At 42.8% G+C, this 23,247-nt stretch overlaps 1 protein-coding gene across 4 annotated transcripts in view; it reads right to left on the bottom strand.

Moving 5' to 3' along the window:
- SLC38A5 (solute carrier family 38 member 5) overlaps window positions 1–23,247 on the bottom strand; it is a 141,348-nt gene that overhangs the window by 51,088 nt on the left and 67,013 nt on the right. For 2 of the 4 annotated variants that reach the window (XM_040324525.1, XM_040324524.1), the window contains exons 2-5: window positions 22,816–22,892; window positions 13,323–13,501; window positions 9,493–9,549; window positions 7,553–7,634 (exon numbers count right to left, since the gene is read on the bottom strand). In XM_040324525.1, the coding sequence (XP_040180459.1) occupies window positions 7,553–7,634; window positions 9,493–9,549; window positions 13,323–13,417 (234 nt within the window). In that variant the 5' untranslated portion in view covers window positions 13,418–13,501; window positions 22,816–22,892. The remainder of the gene's footprint in view (window positions 1–7,552; window positions 7,635–9,492; window positions 9,550–13,322; window positions 13,502–22,815; window positions 22,893–23,247) is intronic. The other 2 variants (XM_040324526.1, XM_040324527.1) reach the window with 2 other exon arrangements.

Raw genomic sequence — 23,247 nt, 5'->3', positions numbered from 1 at the left:
GGCAGTTACAATTACTCCCAGAGGCATGATGGGACTTGTGGTTCTGCAACAGCTGGAGGGCCCCAGGTTGCCTACCTCTGCTGTAGAGGAAAGAAGGCTGCAGATAAAACTGGTACGATTTATGTAGGAGGATTTGTTTCATCTCTGTGTATCACCTAAGGCAGTGTTTCTCAACTCCAGTCCTCCAGGTGCCCCAACAGGTCATGTTTTCAGGATTTCCCTCAGATGAAACGGCTGTGGTAATTACCAAGACAGGGAACTGATCAAATCACCTGTGCAAAATAATGGAAAGCCTGAAAACATGACCTTTCGGGGCTTGTTGAGGACCGGAGTTGAGAAACACTGACCTAAGGAATGAGTGCTCAACCTGTGGCCCTCCAGCTGTTATGGAACTACAATTCCCAAGAAGTTCTAACAGTTTCTGCTCTATCTAAAAGAATATAATAAAAAATTTGCCTGGAATTTGGCTTTAAATCGACAGTAACCTGCTGGGCATTTTTTTTTTGCCTGCAAGGTAACGTCGTAATGTGCCAAGTGTGTTAAGATGTGCCATGCATGGCATACTAGCACATTATGTGAAACTTAACTGAAAACAAAGCTCTCCAGCAGCGTGCCGTCACCGCTGAAGGCACTTCCATCTTCGCCCGGTCTTCCTTCTGGGTTTGTGGACTCTGGCTGTGTGAGTGGCTGGGGCTGCGATGGCGTCACTCCTGCACATGCGCATGTATATTACACACACTATAGTTGTCAAAAGTATTGGGACACCTGCCTTTACACATCCACTTTAATGGCATCCCAGTCTTAGGGGCAGATCCACAAAGAGAGTACGCCGGCGTATCTACTGATACGCTGGTGTACTTTCAAATTTCCTCAAACCAAGATACAACGGCATCTGGGTTAGATCCGACAGGCGTACGGCTTTGTACGCCCTCAGACGAAGTCAGCCAATGACGAAACGCGTCAGGGCGTGGCCAACATCGAACGACCTGTAGACTGTGAACCCTGGGAGGTCAGGGACAGAGGACTGAGCAGAAACGCCATAATCTACCTATACATCCAGAAAGGGAACAGGCACAGTACTAATACATGCTTTTTTTACTTTACTTTGTGGTACGCATATTTTAAAGGGGACCTATGGGGGTTTTTTCAATAAACTTTTAAACGGTACTTCACTATCCAAGTTTATTCCTTTATACATGTACACGAGCAAGACACACACACAAGCAGAGTGGTGGAAAGTGCAAGACTGATGACATATGCCGTTGTGTATCCCATGCTGTTTTTTATCATTGATCTGGTGAGTGCATCCCCATAAGGGGATAATATCCCCGCACGTGGTGAAAACACGGCCCCCTTGGTGATAAGGAGCACATATGAAAGAAGACACTGTTCACTGCTGATGTTCATCTGCACCATTATTTTGATACCTATGTCAATATAGAACTTTTATTCAGAACTTCGTTTTGATTAAGCGCTGCTACAGTATATAGTGAACTTTTATGACTACCCAGTCATTTTTTCCTTTTTACTGTCTTTCGAGGTACGGCTTCGTACGCCTTCGGATCTTAGATGCAATACTTTGGCATCTGCTGGGTGGAGTTCCCGTCGTTTTCCGCATCGAGTATGCAAATTAGCTATTTCCGACGATCCACGAACGTATGCGCGGCCGTCGCATTCTTTTACGTCGTCTCTAGTTAAAGCTGCTGTTTTGTGGCGTATAGTTACACCTGCCATGTTAAGTATGGCCGTCGTTCCCGAGGTTAATTTGAATTATTTTTTTCGTTTGCGTAAGTCGTCCGTGAATCGGGATGGACGTAATTTACGTCCACGTCAAAACCAATGACGTCCTTGTGACGTCATTTAGCGCAATGCACGGTGGGAAATTTAGGGACGGCGCATGCGCAGTTCGTTCGGCGCGGGGACGCGCTTCATTTAAATGAAACACGCCCCCCTACTCGCCGATTTGAATTAGGCGCCGTTACGCCGCGAGAGATACACTACGCCGCCGTAACTTACGGCGCAAATTCTTTCAGGATTCGAACCGACGACAAGTAAGTCACGGCGGCGTAGCGCATCTCAGATACGCTGCGCCGGGGCAGATCTTTGTGGATCTGCCCCTTAGTCCGTAGGGTTCAATCCTAAATTGGCCCACCCTTTGCAGCTATAACAGCTTTAACTCTTCTTGGAAGGCTTTCCACAAGGTTTAGGAGTGTCTATGGGAATGTTTGACCATTCTTCCAGAAGCGCACTTGTGAGGTCATGCGCTGATGTGGATGAGAGGCCTGGCTCTAATTCATCCCAAAAGTGTTCGATTGGGTTGAGGTCAGGACTCTGCAGTCCAGTTAATTTCCTCCACCCCAAATTCACTCATTCATGTCTTTATGGACCTTGCTTTGTGCACTGGTGCGCAGTCATGTTGGAACAGAAAGGGGCTATCCCCAAACTGTTCCCACAAAGTTGGGAGCATGAAATTGTCCAAAATGTCTTGGTATGCTGACGCCTTAAGAGTTCCCTTCACTGGAACTAAAGGGGCCAAGCCCAACCCCTGAAAAACAACCCGCACCATAATCGTCCCTCCACTAAATAATTTGGACCAGTGCACAAAGCTCATAGACACACTTCTAAACCTTGTGGACAGCCTTCCCAGAAGAGTTGAAGCTGTTATAGCTGCAAAGGGTGGGCCAACTCAATATTGAACCCTACGGACTAATACTGGGATGCCATTAAATTTCATGTGCGTGTAAAGGCAGGCGTCCCAATACTTTTGGTAATATAGTGTAGCTGTCCCATATACATATAGCTTTACAAATTATACATAGAACTAAAGCGTTTACACGTTACCAACCTGACAGGATTATCAATATTAGGGTAATTTATTTTACTTTTATAGATAGCAAAGGGATACTAAAGGGGGACTGGCAGAATCAGTAGGATGAAAATGCAGAACGAGAAAGTATTAGCTTTCCTGCCCTACAAAGTAGCCATAAATGAATAAAAATATGACTTAGAGAAGAATAAAAATAGACAAAGGGTCCACAGGAAGTGAGGTCTAACTTCCACATCTTAACCCCTTCATTATCTATTTCTCCCATTAGTTCTGTGGACCCTCAGTCGTTTTGTATTCTGCTCCAAGTCTATTGAGAGTCAGATAGGCAGAGAGGAGCAAGGGCACAGACAAAGCTGGGATTTTATTTTGGAAGGTGGGGGCAAAGAGGGCCAATTTAGGCTTGAAGTTTCTGAAAGGGAGGCGGAGCTAGATCTTGTTGATGCGCAATTCTGTAGTGTCCTCAAGCAGGGGCGATCTTGGTTAAATGTTGTCTTTGTGGACATCCAAAGCCCCCTTAATGGTAACCTTCTGGTAATTCTTGCCAATAATTGGTTTATTTGGTTCAATATTAATTTATGTTATTTGACATGTTTACCTCTTGGTATGGCTGTCATGGCCAATTAAAATCCATGTCACTCAATGTCATTATTTAAAGTGGAACTTTAATCAAAAAATTAAAGCGGAGGTCCACCCTAAAAAAAAATAGCCAAAAAGGCTACAAAAAAAATGGAAAAATATATATTTTTTTTATACTTACCAGAAGTGGCTGTTACTAGGCAGATCTCCTAATCTGCCTCTTCCTTGTCCGCGGTGGGTCTTCTTTCTTCTCCCCGTCGTGCTGCCTCCTGGGAAATGGGGAGCGGTGTCTTCTGGGACCTTGTGTGTGTCCCAGGAGACATCCGCTCATTCACATAGCGCCGCACGGCTCGCGCATGCACAGTAGGGAATTAAGCAGTGAAGCCGCAAAGCTTCACTTCCTGATTCCCTCACGGAGGATGGTGGCGTGGCAGCCGAGACCCGAGAGATTGCTCGGCTTCGGCTGCCGACATCGCAGGCAACCTGGACAAGTAAGTGTCCTTATTAAAAGTCAGCAGCTACAGTAGCTGCTGACTTTAAATTTTTTTTTTTTTTTAAGCCAGACCTCCGCTTTAAGTCCTGCTTGATCACTTCAGGCTGGCACGTTTGCAGATCTAGCTATGTAAAACATTAAAAATAGGTGCCTCTAATGTTTTAAATCCAGTACTACACTTTCTGATCCTGCTCTGCACATGCTCTGTTGCTCTCTATGTTTAGGCACTGTGCCTTATTTGTAGAGGCAGATTTTTTGACAGCTTAAAGATTTACTGCTGTTCAAGGGCTCTGGGCTTCAGCAAAATGGAAGCCTCCAGCAAGAAGAAACAGGAGCAATGTTGGAGGCAACTTACAGCACACACTAATTTTCATAGCATAATTACATAGCTCCCAACTGTCCCTGTAATCGAGGGACTGTCCCTGAATTGGGGCAATGTCCCGTTGTCCCTTTTTCCTCATTTGTCCCTCATTTTGGTCTGATCCATATAGATGTATATAAAATGCACTTTTTATCTTTCAAAAAAGTGTTTCAGTGCCAAACCTTTTATCTTATTTCTAAATTGCTGCATTTGTAAATTCCAAAAGCCAATATAAAAGGAATAGTAGTGGTAAAAAAAAGCACTTGTGGGTTTACCCAATCTTGTTTTTTTGTACAATTCTCCTTTAAGGGGGCATGGCAAGGGGTGTGTCCTATGCCTGCATACTTTTGCTGATAGGTGTCCCTCATTCCCATGTCAAAAAGTTGGAAGGTATTATTATTTAGGTACTTATATATCGCTGTCAATTTACGCAGCGCTTTACATATACAATGTAAATTCACATCATGTAACTATCAGACCTTATGCACACTGGACGTTTTTACAGCAGCTGTTTTTGGCAGTAGACGTTTTTTTCTACATTAAATAAACTCTCCATCATGTTACCCTATGTGTCCATGCACAGCAGTTTTGGGAAGTGGCGTTTTTGAGCAGTAAAAAAACCCCAAAACTAGTGGGTTCTGGGAGAAGTTTTTTCAGCTGTAAAAACACTAACGCTGATAATGCTGATAAACGTCAATAAACGTCAATAAACGCTGATAAACGCTCAAAAACGTCACTCACCAGCATTTAAAGTTTTTGATCCATTGAAAAAAAATGATTTTTTCTTCAACCAAAAAACGCTAACGCGCAAAAACGCTAAAACCGCTAAAAAACGCTATTGAAAAAACTTTGAAAAAAGCTGAAAAAAGTTAAAAAAACTCACTGCAAAGCTACTGGCGTTTTTATAACATTATTTTAACGTCCAGTGTGCACGAGGCCTTAATGTGGAATGTATGCTTCTTTTATGGTTGAGCACCAAGGACCTGAATTGACAAATCCATTAGTTCTGAGTTATCCACCTAATGGTACTTTTAACTCCATACTTTCTGCTTTCATTATTGGATAACATGGTGTGACACGCAACAGTTAATGGCATTTCCAAAGTGATTGGAAAAGCTTTAAACACAGAAAATAACTTTTACTGTAAAACATAAATCCCAGGACAGGGTTCTTTTTTTTCTCAGATTTTCCTCAGATGCTAAAAACCAAGAAAAACAATGAGAAACGTTCAGTATAAATAGTTCGCCCTTTAAACTCCTATTTTTGTGCAGGTCTCTTGAGATACATCATACACTCTTCCTCTGGGACACAAATGTTTCTAAGAGCCTCTGTAAATTATATTTACTTAAGGTGGGTGTGTATTAAAATTCAAGTCTATGAGAAAATCAGTTATCTTATAAGGTACCAATATGTTTACGAAAATTAGCCCTATGTTCTATTGCAGACCCCAGGTCATACTGTGCCTTGTCAGTATTTTACCCTTCCTGAGAGACAGGCCATTCACTACAAAGCACATGCCGTTTTTCCTTCATAACCTATAACTGAGTTCCTGTCATGCGAGGAAATAGGTTCCTTATTATACACAATAAACCAAAACATGGGTAAGATAGCCAGCATAGGTGGCTCTCGAATTAGGCTGTCGCCCAAGGCCTTGCACTCACAGGGGCCTCGCGGGCCGCCTAATTTGCCTGTGATCAATACGATAGTCCACGTCATCGGATCTCTCTATTACCCCTCTCTCTCCCCTCTTGCATTGGCTGAATATGTCTGATGGGTGAGGAGGGTACCCTGGAAGTGGTGCTGATCACCTGTGTGCTAGATCCGTGCATTTTCTGCAGCCATTTTTCTTGCTTGAATTATTTTTCCCATTATGGGCGTGAGTGGGGCCTCATGTCTAAGTTTTGCCTAAGGCCTCACAAAGCCTAGATCCGCCTCTGATAGCCAGCTTAAAGCGGTGGTTCTGCGGGAAATCGTTTTTTTTTTAATGTGCATCTGCCGCTTTTAAGATATTTAGGTTTGTACTCACGTGTCTGATATTTCTAGCCATCCGCATGGACATTCGGCAGAAAACAATAATTTATAAAAATCTTTCCTAGATGGTTCCATCTTGCTTGTGGGCACTCTGAAGCCCAAAAGCAAATACTTCCAGGATACAGTGAATGCTGATGTCCCTAGTCATGTGACGAGTGAAATCTAGTGATATCTCGTCTGGCTGCGTTAGGAATCGTTTCGAGGGAAGCGTCACACTCTGCTCCCAGGAGACACTGCGGTGCTGTCCCATGAAATACTGGGCCGCTGTGGAGAAGGGAGATACGCCCACTTCCGCGGGAGGGATAGCAGGAAGTGGCTGCTATTAACATCTGAATCAAGGTACAGAAATAATTTTAGAAAGTGCGGATAGCGGAAGGTCTTCGTAAATATGGAGCATGTCTGAATAAGGTCATGTTCATATAGAGGGTTGTAACGGAATGACCCGTGACACCCAGAGACTTTTGAAGGATGGGGGGTACTCCTGTGCCAGCGTCACTAATAACTCTTGGGTCTAGGGTCACCCTGTGCCCCTTTTGGGCATAGGGTGACTGATAACTGATAATTCATGTATTGCAGGAGATCTGGACATATTACAGGTCATTTCATGCTGACCCACAACAGGTCAATAGGCTCCTGAAAGACATTCCATTGTCCATTGTGTGATGCTAATAGTGTGTTGTGTCTATTGTACTGATTAAGTCTGAAAGGTCAGATGTCTCCTTTCAGGGGTAGGGAATTAGCATGTCAATTATGTTTAGTAAAGAAATGTGTTTTGTGAATAGCAGGTGAGAGTTGTAACGTCTGACTTTGCAGGTGTAGTAATTAGGTCATGTTAATTATATCAGACCGGTGCCGAAAAGTCTGAGGGATGTGTATTGGAGACTCGTTAGCCCCCCATTGTGTGATGTGCGGGTGGAGTGTGTCTTTGTCCCTGTGATTAACTGTAACATGCCTGTAACTGCAATAAAAGCTGAGAGTGTACCATTAAAGATTCATTCATACATTTTGAAACCAGTAACAGAGCTTGTCGGTCTCCTTATCCTGAGGAATGGAATGGATCGGGTCGTGTCTGATGTCTGTCGGACTGTCGGATAAGCTGTCTTGGGTTGATGGAATGGGGAGATCGTAAACTGTGGTGACCGTTACAAGGGTGAACCTCTGCTTTTAATGTAGGATGCATTTTAGGGAATGTACAATCTTATGACCTGGGATCTTTGATAGATAGAGTGAAAGCATAAGCAGTACGGGATATTGTGCCACTTACGTCAGTGAAATGGGTTTTCTGACTGGAGACATGTTTCAGGAATCCCTCCTGCTCTTGGCTGGCTGGCTCTTCAGCTTCATATCTGGAATACACACAGAAATTTTACTAAACATGCTAAAAGACACATGTCATCCTTATCTCAGTCCATGTGCAGACTAGTCACTGTGCAAACCAGCCAATATTCCACTGCAAATATTAGCGCACAGCCAACTTTGTTTACCATGAAAATGAACCTAGATATGAGAGGACATAACCAGTGATCCATCTTTCCCCATGACAAGCCAGAACTGGCAACGTCCCTTCATTTTTACACTGCCTTAGTTTACCTAGCCCAGCTTAGAAATGTATGAAGATGGGACCTCTTTCTATGTCCCAACCAGGCATGGACTGGCCAATGGTACTACCGGGAGTTTCCCGGTGGGCCGGTCAGGTGCAGTCCTGGAACCGCTCCTCTCTGACAGTGGCTGATCGCGATTTCACTCCTGTCAGGAGACGCAGCGGCCGTCACTTGCTGGAGTGAGTATTAGCCTTTCTGCTCCCTCCCTAGAGGGAGAAGACAGTCGGCAGACTTTCCTTCCTCTCTCCCCTTATCACTTGTCGCTTATCACATGACTGGAGAGAGGAATGATGCTGCCTTTCTGGGGAGCTGTGAGTGAGTACATGTGGGAGGGGAAAGAGAGGGGGGACACTCTGGTGCAATGGGGGACACTGGTGCAGTGGGGGACACTCTGGTGCAGTGGGGGACACTGATGGGGGACGCTCTGGTGCAGTGGGGGACACTGATGGGGGGACACGGATGCAAAGGGGGACATGGATGCAAGGGGGGACACGGATGCAAGGGGGGACACGGATGCAAAGGGGGAAAACTCAAAATTAAAGTGGGCCGGTCTGGATGAAGTCCAGGGCCAAATATCTCCTTCTAAGCACCAGAGACTGTACTTGTGTAACTGAAATGCCTTGTACACACGAGTGGAATTTCCGACAGAAAAAGTCAGACGGAAGCTTTTTATATTGGATATTCCATCCGTGTGTATGCCCCATCAGACTTTTTCCGTCGGAATTTCCAACGGAATTGGATAGAAAACATGTTCTCAATTTTTCCAATGAAAAAAAAAATTCTTACGGAATTTCCGTTCATCTGGATGCAATTTTAAAATTGCAAGACTAAAAACCATGCATGCTCAGAATCAAGTTGACGCATGCTCGGAAGCAATGAACTTAATTTTTCTCGGCTCGTCGTAGTGTTGTACGTTACCGCGTTCTTGATGGTCGGAATTTGGTGTGACCGTGTGTATGCAAGACAGCTTGAGTGGAATTCCGTCGGAAAAACCGTCATTTTTTTCCAACGGGAAAACCAGTCGTGTGTACAGGGCAAAAAGTCTTAATTTTTTTGAAAAACATTGGCAAAAATCAGCAATTGTGGCCATTTTTGCTAAATGCATTGTAATCGAACAGGTAGGAGGATTTAAGGTAGTTTACTTGGACTACGTTTTGGGAGTTTTTTCTTTTAAGGTGCAATATGTTTTAAATGTCTTCTACAGGTTATAAAAGCTTCTTTTCACTTATTCTGGAACGGTTCTTGTGTCAAAACATAACCCCTCATTAGCCTCATTATTTCACAGGAAGCAAAAAACAGAAAGGGCAATAGGTGCCCCCGTCTGTGGCACCCCTCCCCCATTTATTTTTCCCTTTACTTCTTTGTAAATACGTTGAATTGAGGGCTTAGTTGGGCCCTCCAGAAAACATCTGGAATCACTTTCCTTTAAAACAAGCTTCTGGATCCCCTAACTCCCAGACTTTCCCTTCTGGAATCCAAGCCGGACATATGTCTGGCCTTCCACTTATTTTTTACGAAAATGTATGGACTTTATTGTTACATGAGTTATTGTAGATGGTACAATGTTAGACTCCAACTGTTTTATACAGAGGGTTTTACTTTCCTTGATTTACCCATTCCCACTCTTCCTTGTATTCCTTGTTTTTCTCTGGCCTTTGTACTGAAAAATTCATAAATAAACAATGCAAAAAAACAAAAACAAAAAAACGATTAATTACACAAAAAGGCAAAAAAAATAAAAAAAAACACAAATACAAAAAACCCCACTAAGCCAAATAAAGTAAAAAAAAAAAAAAAAAAAAGGACAGTGCAAAAGTAACAATTAATTTCACAAAAAAGACAACAAAACACACCAAAAAAACACCAAGTTCAATAAAGTTAAAAAAACAGAAAGAGAAGTAAAATGTAAAAAAAAGAGAGATAGTACAAAAGTAACAATTACACAAAAAGGCAATAAAGCACAAACAAAAAAAAACCCCACTAAGTTAAATAGGCAAAGCTATCCTAAAAAACACTTCTCCTACCCCCCAAAACACACCATCTAAAATCGAGCAATTTTCACCTATGTAGCAAAACAGTTTCTGGTTTTGTGAAATTTTGCAAGAATCACTCCTCGTGTCCCTACTGTTCCTCAAGGTTTTGTAAATGTTATCTACATGGCAGATGTCTCAAAGGGACGGTCAGACATTTCCTTGGATCTGTGGGACACAATAACCCACTATGACCTTTTTTAGTTTAGCCATGCAGAGAAGGTGGTGCAGGTGTAATGAAAGCTTTGTTTGGATTTTTTCATTAGAAAGCGAATGATATGCTATCGAAAATAAATTTACCAGAATGTTGGAAAAACTGTGAGATGATAATGACTGCATTTAGTGGTTGGGCATGGTAGTTATTGCACATTCTACATTGTATGATCATCTCAGGAGATGCTTGGAATAGGTGCATTGCTTGCTTTTATGGGATTCTCTAAAGACGAGAGATGAGGCAATTACGGTCAGAATGGAAAACAATTGCCTGTCTATGGTGCACCCCCCTGGTCCAGTGTTCTCAGAGTAATGCCCCGTACACACGATCGGAATTTCCGATGGCCTAAAATCCGATGGAATTTTTCGGCGGAATTCCGTTCAAGCTGTCTTGCATACACACTATCAGACCAAATTCCGACACGGTGAGGCCAGTCCAAAATGCGGTGACGTAAAACACTACGACGAGCCGAGAAAATTTAAATTGCGTCGACTTGATTCTGAGCATGCGTGGGTTTTTTCGCCGTCGGAGTTGCACACAGACGATAGGAATTTCCTATCAGTTTTTTTTCCATCGGAAAAAAATAAAACATGTTCTTTTTCTAAACACCGACAGAAAAAAAGTCAGATGGGGCCCACACACGATCGGAATTTCCGATGGACTTTTTTCATCGGAAATTCCGATTGTGTGTACATTGTGTATACAAGACTGAACTATTTAAAGTTGGTCTTTCTGCTGTCTATAGTACATTGTTATTATGACTACGTTACCTACTGTACAAATACTTTTTTTTTTTTATTGTATTGGAAGTATCCCTAGAAAATGCCTGTTACTTGAATAAACATTGAAAGCTCGTTGACGTGAAACATCCCTAGATCATTTGCAATTTTGTGGAGAGAGTTATTGTTAGCATACAATGTGTGATTCACAATCATTAGACACCTAAAAATAGGAAGAATAAAAACCCTGTGACGGAAACATGGACCTTCTAAAGACGTTTATTTTGTGGAATCAGCTTGACCATAAATGGATCAAATTTTGGTCGGTCCTCGCTGAACCGGCTAAGATTTGAGCCATCTATGGCCAACTTAACTGCTAGTAGTTGCAATTGGTCAGGGCCCGCCGTGATGCAGAGAAGACACAGGTGCCCTCGCTCATAGGAGCCCACAACCCAGCCATAGGAGCCCGCAACCCGCCAATAGGAGCACTCAACCCGCTGCCTGTTGGAGTCTGCAACCCGCCCACAGGAGCCCGCAAACTGGACTCTGCCCGACCCTGTAGGAAGCTGCCCGCCTGCAACCGATGGGGTATGTGCCTGAGTGCCGCCGACCAACCAGCCACCACTGCAATTGGTTATCACTAAATGGGTAGTAAAAGTGCAACGGATTACTATAAGATGCTGGTTAAAGCAATTGCAAACGCCTCAAATGTTGCACTGCCATCCTATCTTTGCTTGTTGTTATACCTCAAATATTTTGGGTGCCTTTTTAGTAGTTTCCATATGGTCATGTGACTGCAATACCCCCACACTTGTTAAAGCGGAACTAAACCCTCCTACCCTTTACAGCCAAGGAAATTGCCATGGCTGGCCACATGCTGATCGAAATTCAGCCAGTTCAGTAGGGACCAGCTGAATTTTAATCAGTGTTTGGCAGTCCTGCTCAACAGATTTCGAAGGGAGATGATGGGACATTTTCCACCAGCTATTTCATGGCTTGATAGTTTGGTTTTGAGCAGAAGCAACTGTCACAGTTCTAATTCATGGCATGCTTTGAATGTAATGGTTTTGAGAAACAGTGAAATCAATGGGCTTAGTTCCGCTTTAACACTGAGACTGTGTGTATAAGCTCCATGCTGTTGTGCAACTTCTAGAAGTAACGTATGTCACCTGCATATGCCGTTCCTAAAGTAACTAAACCAGGATAGGTGGATCTGTTCAGGAGATGTTTACAAAGTCAGAGTGTGTCCTCATTCATGAGAAAGCATCCGACATGGTTATGTCACCTGATCAGGAAGAGAGATAAGGGCTCCGACAACGCTGGTAGGAAGCACGACTCAGCTCTGCTTTTTAGCTGCGGCAAGCTAGTGTTATTGGCCAGAGTAGGGACATAGACTGCAGTTTTTGCCTGGAATTCAAGTCCTGTTTTTTTTAAAATAACAAACATGTTATATTTACATGCTCTGTGTAGTAGTTTTGCACAGAGCAGCCCCGATCCTCCTTTTCTCGGGTGCCTCTTACATGCTCCTAGCCCCTCCCTCTTGTTGAGTGCCCCCACAGCAAGCAGCTTGCTATGGGGGCACCTGAGCCGAACCACAGCTCCCTGTGTCCACTCAGCCATGCCCCCTTTCTCTCCTCATTGGCTCTCTGACTTTGGTTGACAGCATCGGGAGCCAATAGCGCCGCGCTGCTGTCTCAGCCAATGAGGAAGGAGAGTCCCGACAGCTAAGTCTCTCGTGCAACATCGCTGGATCGAGATGGAAATCAGGCAAGTATAAGGGGGGCTGTTGCACACAGAAGGCTTTTTTATCTTAAAATGTGTATTAAGATAAAAAAAAATATATATATATATATATATATTTTATATATATATATATATATATATATATATATATATATATATATATATATATATATATATATATATATATATATATATATATATATATATATATATTCTGCCTTTACAACTTCTTTAAAATAGCATGCTTAGCCCTGGATCTGTTCACAGATAATACAGAAAAGTTAGAAATGTGCAGCAAAGGGCAAAACATTTTCTTTTTTTTTTTTTAACTGTGGGTAAAGCAGAGAGAGGTTAGAACATCTGCCGGGTTTTTATTGCTGTTTGGGTCCCTGTAGCAGGAGATTCACCCTCTCCGTTTTTTTCCTGGCAACTGTTGTCACCGAGAGTGAAGGTGAATGAAAGTCCCAAGATTTGGGTCGTCACCAGAACCGGTATAGAGGGGAAATCGTCCAATGAGGACACCCGTTGTGGTGACAACCTGGGATTTCCCTCAATTTGGAGGGATAACCCCACCCCCCCGTTTCGGCTACGGGACAGAAGTGAAGGGAACTTTCCCTCCACACAGATGGCAAAAAAAAAAAAAAAAAAATGACAAGGATTATAACACCCCCCCTCCAATCCCTTTAATGTACAAAACAACATTGCCAGAACCCCCTCCTCTGCTCACCCTTCCTCCAGTGTTGCTCTTGTGTTCAGGCTTTCCGACACGCTTCCGTTCAACATATGAGCATCTTCTCCATCTGCTAAGTTGTCCATCTCCATAATGGGTACACGGCACGTCTATGTGTGAGCTGATAACAGAAGCAGGAGTGTAGAGACCGCAATGTGTAGAATACTGACCTGGTACTGGAGAAGAGACAACAAAATTAGTGAGGACCAGCATGACCCCCCCACTGGTCTACAGACAGATGACTATATCTTATTATATTTACAGCAAAAAAACATCTCATAGTTTTACTAATGTCAACCTTGGCTGTTGGTGGGCAATTATTCAGGGCATGACACATTGCCAGACTAATAATACTGATGATTACATGTGGCATGTTTCTCTAGATATTTGAGCCCCAGTTCATTCTCAGTTGTATCCTTTGGTTTGGTAAAGAGAACTATACACTTCAATTTTAAAGTGGTTGTAAATCTCTGAAATGCAAAATGAATAGCGCATATCCCTCCATAGCGTTTACTAGCCTCAATCCAAAGCACAGAGTGTATTTCTGTCTCTCCTTTTTTCCTCTGCTATCTGCATTAGTTACATCCAACACGTTATCTTGACACCACAGTATCTTGGGATATACCCACCTCCAGGGATGGACTGGCCATTGGGACTACAGGGAGTTTCCCGGTGGGCCGATGGCTCAGTGGGCCGGCTTCAGTGACTGCCGCCCCCTCTGCTCCTCTGTCTCTCCCTCCCCGCAGCGTTCACCTGGGGGGAACAGAGAAGCAGGGGGGCGACAGAGGAGCATGGGGGAGGGGACAGACAGCTGACTCAACAGCTATGGCCTGAGAGTTTCTCACTTCTGCCTAATCTTGTCCCATAAGGGGGGGGCACGGAACTGATTCTTTCCCCCGGGTTAAATAATGTCTAGCTTCCCCACTGGTACTGCCTATAAGAGGACTACTGATAAAAGTATAACAGCTAGTGAAGGGGGAGAGGGGGCTTACGTGGCTGGGGGGGGGGGGGGGGTGGGAGTTGCCCTGCTGCCATGGGAGAGACCTGTCAAAGTGGGCCAGTCTGGATGAAGTCCAGGGACAAATTTCTGTCCCAGTCCAGCCCTGCCCACCTCCATCACATAGAAGGTGATTGACAGCCTCAGCTGTGCTTGCTTCCCCATGAGACTGTGTAGAGGGGTGTGTCCAGTCCCTCCACTCAGGTCTCAGATTACACTCAGCTCTCCTCTCTGTGCAGTGCAGTGTGTGACCTGGGATCTCTGCCTCCTGCCACTGAGAAAAGCCTTTGACCTGTGTGTTTTAGAAGGCTATAGAGAAGAAATTTGCTGCAGATAAACAGGTACAACTTATGTAGGAGGATTTGTTTCATCCGTTTATCGACCGTTTCTTCAATGGGTATATGTAAGGGTTTACAACCACTTTAAAAAAAGGAAAGTCCCTTGTGTTAAAGATGATGATTAAACCTTCTTTCATCCAGCTTTAATGTCATGTGTGGCCTTACCCTTTACACAGCATTAGAGTCTTCAGTATGGAGCGAGGGGACATTGTACTGCACTTGGTTAAGCAGCTGTCACTCCCCGTCTGAGCTTCCTGTGGGTATTGGCGCACTGCACAGAGGTCTGCAGGTGTCACAGTGCGCTCTATTTCTCTGGGCAGTTATATGGATATAAATAGGTTCATACAGTACAACATTAGAGGTTTTTTATTTTCCCCAGCCAGAATATTGATAAAATGTCATAACAAGTGTAATTTTGTCTCTCATGCTTCCTGAACAGCTGTGACTTACTTAAAAAAGCCATCATAAAAACAAAAACAGCTACGAAATACTGTCTTTTCTTTGATCCTTCATATAAAAACGATCACAGCCAATATGTTAAAGCAGAACTTATGCCAAAAATAACAATCTACAAATAACGATTATTTTTTTTTTTATTAAAAGGTTGAATCTGGTACAGATCAGACTCAAAACTTTTACTTAAAGCAAAAACCCAAAAAAACTAAAAAACTGCTTTGCAGATTTTCAGATAGGATTGTAATACAATAGTATGCATGACAGATTCCCCTTTCATAGGCATCACGAGCGGGCATCTCCTTCCCTTGCTTGGCGGCTTCCGTTTCACATTCGCGCTTCCTGATTGGCGGAGAGGCGATTCAGCGTTAGAATAGTGAATGAATATTCGCTATTCTAACACATCATTTAAAAAAAAAAAACACATGCCCCTGTAATTCATGCGCCCGGCAGTCTAAAAGACATCTTAGATCCTGATTGTTCTGCCTACCCGTTCCTGACCTTGGCGGTACTCTTGGCTACGCTTCTGCCTATGCCCCTGTACTGCATTGCCTGCCCACTGCTGACATTGTATCGCAAATGAATCAAAAGCTTTCAACTTCGTATACATGTCCGTTATTAATACCACAATAGTTCTATCAAATCACAGTTCGGATCAACCCATCTAACCCTCATTGGCTTACCTCTGCATACTCTATCCCCCCCTTCAGTCCATCATGAATACTGCTGCCAGACTCATCCACCTTACCAACCTCTCTGTTTCTGCTACTCTTCTTGGTCAATCCCTGCACTGGCTTCTGCTCACCCAACAAATTAAATTCAAAATACTAAAGCCCCGTACACACGATCAGGCTTTTGCCCGGCCAAACTCGCATCAGAATTCCGACGGAATTCCATCGGAGTAAAAGAGAACATGTTCTCTATCTAAACTCCGATGGAATTCCTTGGAATATCCGATGGAAAAACTCAGATGGGGCATATACACGGTCGGAATTTCCGATGGAAAAAGTCAATTTTTACCATCGGAATCTCCGATCGTGTGTACGGGGCATAACAACTACCTGGTTAATGATTCTTACTCTGAATGGTCTAAGGTTATCAATGGTGTACCCCAAGGTTCAGTGCTGGGACCCTTACTTTTTAACATCTTTATAAATGACATTTCTGTCTTTGCAGATGACACCAAGCTATGCAGTGTAATAACGTCCTTGCAGGAGGTCTCCAATTTACAAGCCGACCTCAATGCTCTGTCTAATTGGGCGACTAAGTGGCAGATGAGGTTTATTGTTGATAAATGTAAAGTTATGCACTTGGGGGCTAAGAATATGCATGCGTCATACATACTAGGGGGAGTACAACTGGGGGGATCCGTAGTGGAGAAGGATCTGGGGGTTTTAGTTGATCATAAGCTCAATAATGGCATGCAATGCCAAGTCGCGGTTTCCAAAGCGAGCAAAGTCCTTTCTTGTATTGAGAGGTATGGACTGCAGAGAGCGGTATATCATCACCTGTACAAATCATTAGTAAGACCTCATCTGCAATATGCAGTTCAGTTTTGAGCTCCAGTTCTCAAAAAGGATATCGGGCAACTGGAGAAAGTGCAGAGAAGGGCAACCAAACTGATAAGAGGCATGGAGGAGCTCAGCTATGAGGAAAGATTAGAAGAACTGAATTTATTCTCTCTTGAGAACATGATCAACATATAAAAATATATAAGGGGCCCATATAGTGAACTTGGTATTGAGTTATTCACTTTACCGTCAACACAGAGGACAAGGGGGCACTCTTTACGTCTAGGAGGAAAAAAGATTTCATCTCCAAATACGGAAAGGTTTCTTCACAGTAAGAGCTGTGAAAATGTGGAACAGTCTCCCTGCAGAGGTGGTTCTGGCCAGCTCAGTAGATTGCTTCAAGAAAGGCCTGGATGCTTTCCTAAATGTACAGAATATAACTGAGTAATGACATTTATAGGTAAAGTTGATCTGGGGAAAATCTCGGGGGATCAGGAAGGAATTTTTTCCCTCGCTGTAGCAAAATGGATCATGCTCTGCTAGGTTTTTTCGCCTTCCTCTGGATCAACTTTGGGTATAGAATTGGGTATATGGGATTGTATATTATATTGTTTTTTTTTTACTTAATGTTGAACTGGATGGACTTGTCTTTTTTTCAACCTGACCAACTATGTAACTAACTATGTACAGTAACTACAAAGCCATCCACAACTCTGCCCCCAGCTACATCACTGACCTAGTCTCAAAATACCAACCTAATCATTCTTTGTTCTTCTCAAGACCTCCTGCTCTCTAGCTCTCTCATCACCTCATCCCATGATCGTCTCCAGGACTTTTCCAGAGCCTCTCAAAGCCTATGTAACTCCTTACCCCAATCTGTCCATCTATCTCCTACTCTGGTTTTCAAGGATCGTCTAAAAGCTTTCTCTTCAGAGAAGTCTTATCCTACCCACTCCTAACTGTATTTTCATTTTGTCCATCTGATCATCCCCCACAGCTACTCCCCTTTGTTCCGCTTGATCATTCCTTCTAGATTGTCAGCTCTAACGAGCAGGGCCCTCTCATCCTTCCTGTATTGAATTGTATTGGAACTGTACTGTCTTCCATGATGTTGTAAAGCGCTGCATAAACTGTTGGCGCTATATAAACCCTGTATAAAAATAATATTATTATCAACAACATGCAGGGCCGCCAACAGGGGGTATAGGCATTACACCTGTAAGGGGCCCGGCTGGCCCCCCTCCCGTTTTTTTTGTTGCATTACACCTGTAAGGGCCCCTTACAGGCCCAGCTGGCCCCTTTCCCGTTTTTTTTTTATTTATTTAAAAAAAATTGCATTACACCTGTAACGGGGGGCCCGATGATCCCCAGGCCCCCCCACCCTGCTTATTATCTCGCGTCAAGAGATAAGTGATTACACTTGGGTTTTTTTTTGTCAGCCCCCCCGGTTCTCTGCTGTGTAAGGGGCCCCAAAATTTGTGCAGGCTGCCCTGACAACATGGTATACTGACCCATCGTTCTGATAACCTTATCCAGAGACATGATCTACGGATTTACAGTTCTAATCTATGTGGTCTGTCCACCAACAGTTCTGATCAACTTATCAGCAGTCCTGATTACTAATCCATAGTCTTGATTAGGTTGTCTATTGAAATCTAGTTATCAGATTTCCCAATGGAATTTTCAAGTGCTTATACCCATTCATGACTCTTTAATGCTAAAGGAGGTACCGGTGCTGCAAGGTACAATAACCTACTCTACCAGCACGCATCATCCATGTGAAACAAACTCAGTGGCTACGTGTGTGAATCATGCCTGTGGTTCTGATAGGTGAAGATTAAGTACCTGAGCCAGTACTACGGAGCACACCCTTGTACAGACGCGAGAAATAAAGTTCTGTGTGCATAATTATTCACGTGTTAATCATGTACAGGATTATCAGCCAAAATGTAAATTATTATTCATAAAAAATAGCAATATATAAACACTGAGAAAAATCAGGTCCCCACAGGACTCCAAATTGCTCTTCTCCGTGAAGGTGAACAATCCCAGTAAGGGCACACCTTAGCCCCCAGCTGATGGTAGCATGAAAAATACACCATGTCCTTCCAGCTACAAGTGACATTGAGGGCCCTTCAGACTTATCCATTCCCGTGCGTCTTGTTAACACATGCCTGAACGTGCATTAATATGCATTGCATGAAGGCAGCCTGATCACATTAATGGGCTGCCAATGCACCAGAACAGTCCAAAAATCAGACATGCAGTGTTTTTTTTTTCTTTTTTAGATGCAGTGCATTACAAGCCACGGTAGTACATTACCCTGATGTGTCTCAGGCCTCGTACACACGGCCGAGTTTCTCGGCAAAAACCAGCAAGAAACTTGCTGTTTTTTTTTTTTTGCCGAGGAAACCGGTCGTGTGTACATTTTTCGACGAGGTAACTGTCGAGGAACTCTTCGAGCCAAAAAAAGAGCATGTTCTCTTTTTCCTCAACGGGAATGGAGAAAATTGGCACGTTGAGTTCCTCGACAGCCTAACAAGGAACTCGACGCGAAAAACGATGTGTTTCGCCCGTCGAGTTCCTCGGTCGTGTGTACGAGGCTTCAGGTACATTGGGTTACCGCATCTGGTGCCACTGAAAATAAAAGCCATTGCCACAAATTAGAGCTCCACGATTCTGGATAAAATAAGAATCACTGTTTTTTTACAACCCCTGAATATTTGGTTATCAAACGTTATCAAAGATGCCAATAAAATAAAAGACATGATACTCTTTGCTTTAACCAAATTTACAGAAATGTAACTAAAAATAATGTAAAGTGTAAAGAAATAAAAAAAATACCATTTAGTTATATTGGGGTCTTTTTTTTTTTTTAGTACTCGTTGATACCAATTACCGATACCTACCGCAACTTTTTTGTTTACACTTTAGCTGTCAGCAATAGTACAAAGCATTGAAAAGTTATTTTACAAATGAAAAAAAATTGTGCTTTTCTTAATGTGAAACTCGTAAATATGTTGTTAAAAAGGTGTAAAAATATTAATAAAAGCAAAAAAAAAAAGGTTTTAATTATTAGTAGTTTATAAAATAGAAGTAAAGAGAAAGAAAAAAAAATCCAGCAGGAAAATAATAATTAAATGGAGGAGGAGAATACAAAGTTAATAAGGCTGATTAGAGTTAATTAAGGGTTAGTAAGGGGTTAACCAGAGGAACAATTTGACCACTTGCTGACCAGCCACTGTATATACACAGCGGCAGGTTGGCTCAACAGCGCAAACGGCAGTCTGCGTATGCGACACTGATGTCAGCCGGTGACCCGTGATTGATATACATAGGAGACAGAACGGGGATCTGCTTATGTAAATAAGGCAGATCTCCATTCTGAAAGGAGACATCATGGAGATCTGCTGTTCCCAGTGATCAGGAAAAGTGATCTCTGTGGTGTTCCAGTGAGCCCAGCCCCCACACAGTTAGAACACACCCAGGAAACACAAGTAACCCCTTAATGGCCCCCTACTGTTAACGCCATCCTTGCCAGTGTCATTTATACATTGATATGTGCATTATTTTAGCACTGATCAATGTAATAATGTCACTGGTTCCCAAAAAGTGTTACTTAGGGTCAGATTTGTCCGCCACAATGTGGCAGTCCCGCTAAAAATATTGCAGATCACTGCCATTATCAGTAAAAACATAAAAAATAAAAGTCCATAAATCTTACCAAAAATATGTAGAAGAATATATATTGATCTAAAACTGATGAATACACTAGATTATATATATATATATATTTATTTTGGATATGTATTGTAACAGAAAGTAAAACATTTTTTTTTTTTCAAAATTGTCAGTCTTTTTTTGTTTATAGTGCAAAAAATAAAAACCGCAGAGGTGATCAAATACCACCAAAAGATTTTGTGTTTGTGTGAAAAAAAAAAAAAAAAAAGGAAATGTTATTTTGTTTAGGTACAGCATAGCACGACCGCGCAATTGTCAGTTAAAATTACGCAGTGCTATATGTGAACTGCTGGGGAGTGTCATATCTTAACATCACCCCCATTTCAGCTCACGTAACGCAGTGCGAACTGACAGTCCGGACATCTATCAGTGTTTGGTTAAAGCTTGTAGGAGGAGTTTTCATTCTCCTCTGACAGTTCTATGAGGCTACAGGACCCTTGCCCCCCCCTGGACAGCACTGATTGGCCCTGTGCTGAAAACATGCACTCCACTCCCAAGAAAAAATAAATACATTTTTGCTAGCAATACACACCACTGAGCATGTGCAGAGTGCCCCCAACTCTCTGTTCTATCAGGGGACTGTGGAAGGTGGTGAGGATCAGAGAAGACAGGATCAAACAGCCATTTTAGATAATGCACAGGATTAACCCCTTAGGTTCCACAGCAAGTATAACAATGATTTACTGCATATACAGACGGCACCCACAGATCGTTAGGGAGAGAGACAGAACTGTGATCTCCCAATGTAAACAAGGCAGATCGTTGTTCTGACAGGGGGGGGGGGAGGGATGGAGGAGCTTCTGTCCCTGAAAAAATTCCCTCACTTCCCCTAGTAAAAGCACCTCACACACACACACAGTATAGTAAAACAATAGTTATGCACACAGTTAACAAGTGGAGAGAGTTTATCTGCTCACTCAGCTGTCAAAAGAAAATGGGCAGTTTGCCAAGTTCTTAACAGGAAACATTGTAACTAATGCTTCCTTCTTAGATCAAAGGGATAAACTTCTGTGTGTAAAGAAAAAATCTGTTAGTTAGTAACAACATGAAACATTGTAACCAACTTCCTTCTTGGAGCAAACTTCTGTGTAAATGCAGGAAGTTTAACCACTTAAAGTCCAAATCTTTTTCTGACACTTGTTTAAGTTAAAATCAATATTTTTTGCTAGAAAATTACTTGGAACCCAAAACATACATACATACATACATACATACATACATACATACATACATACATACATACATACATACATACATATATATATATATATATATATATATATATATATATATTAGCAGAGACCCTAGGGAATAAAATGGCGATTGCAGCAATATTTTATGTCACACTGTATTTGCCCAGCGATATTTCAAATGCATTTTTTTGGGGAAAAAATACACTTCAATGAATAAAAAAAAAAAAAAAAAGTAAGGCCTGGTTCACACTTGTGCGATGCCAGACAGTAATTCTGATGTAATCCGCATCGCACTGCTGTTCACATTACATGGGATGTCCGTGCGGTGCGATATCAGTCATACAGATAGTATGGCTGATATCGCACCACATTCGCTCCAAAGACGCACAGGACCCTTTTTTCTGTTTGGACCAGAATCGGATCGCATGTGTGTTCACACACATATGCGATCTGATTCATGTCCGAACTGTCAGTTCGCACTGATATACGCGAGCTGAAATGGGGGTGTCGTTAAGATATAATGACACTCCCCAGCAATTTGCATACGGCAGCGTGAACTGCCGTGCGTGTCGGGTGCAATGCGGGAACCCGCAGTGGATTTGCGGTGTTCTCGCATCGCACAAGTGTGAACCGGGCCTGAAGTTAGCCCAATTTTTTTTTCTTTTAAATGTGAAATATGATGTTACGCCACGAGAATCGTGATCTATCTTCTAAGCAAAAAAATTGTGATTCTCATTTTAGCCAGATTCGTGCAGCTTTACTTCCAAGCCAGTGTTATTAGTACAGTGACAGTGCATATAAAAACTATGTGTTTCGCCCGTCGAGTTCCCCGGTCGTGTGTACGAGGCTTCACACGTCCGTTAAAGTAATGCAGTTCTGTATGGCAAACAATGGTCTGGTCAGGAAGGATGGGGAACCTTCCAGAGGTCAAGTGGTTAAGAGAGGAGCCAAAAAGCCTGAATAACCTAAACAAAAAAAAAAGCTCATAATGTTCGAGTGCAGGGTATAGATCATAGGGCAATTTAGCGCACAAGTGTGAACAAGGACAGTAAGAAAGAATGGCATTCTACATGCTGAACATAGTCAGGCTAAAGTCTGAATGGGGGAGGAGGTGCCGCTTTAGCCCCTATAATGATTGGCATTTAGCAATACCCACAGTATGAAGACGGGGTGGGGATGGGTGGAGGGCTAAGCAAGGTCCTCTTTGACAAGGTTGCTCAGATCAAATTGTTCACATAATATAAGCAAGTAAATCACCTGAGGTGTTTGGTCGGATGGAAAATAGCGAGTTGTTAATATTCTCTACAGCGGCTGAAGATTTTGTCCATCCTAACCTGCAAGACACAAAAACACCAAGTCATTGAGTCAGTCATTAGCGCTTCACCTCCAGAATTCTCACACCAGATCTGAATGTTGCACACACGTAGCAGGCTGAATGTCACATGCACGCCATTCACTGACGCTCTACTTCACGCACTTATTAGATTTCATGGTATGCAATGTTCAAACTGTCATGGAGGGCAGCATTATGGTCACATGATTCGCCTTCGCCTCCTATTCCAAGACCCGATTTGAACTTTTTAGCCGATTGTGACCGATTTGTCTCCAGGGATAAACGTTCTGACTTTACAGATGTCAAAAATGTATTACTGTGGGGAGACATGTTCCAAGGCGGAGTCAACTTCTTGT

Source organism: Rana temporaria, chromosome 9 (genome assembly GCF_905171775.1).
Source record: "Rana temporaria chromosome 9, aRanTem1.1, whole genome shotgun sequence".
Classification (NCBI taxonomy): Eukaryota; Metazoa; Chordata; class Amphibia; order Anura; family Ranidae; genus Rana; species Rana temporaria.
The sequence above is the reverse complement of the archived record's forward strand: the minus strand, read 5'-3'. Positions and strand labels throughout refer to the sequence as shown.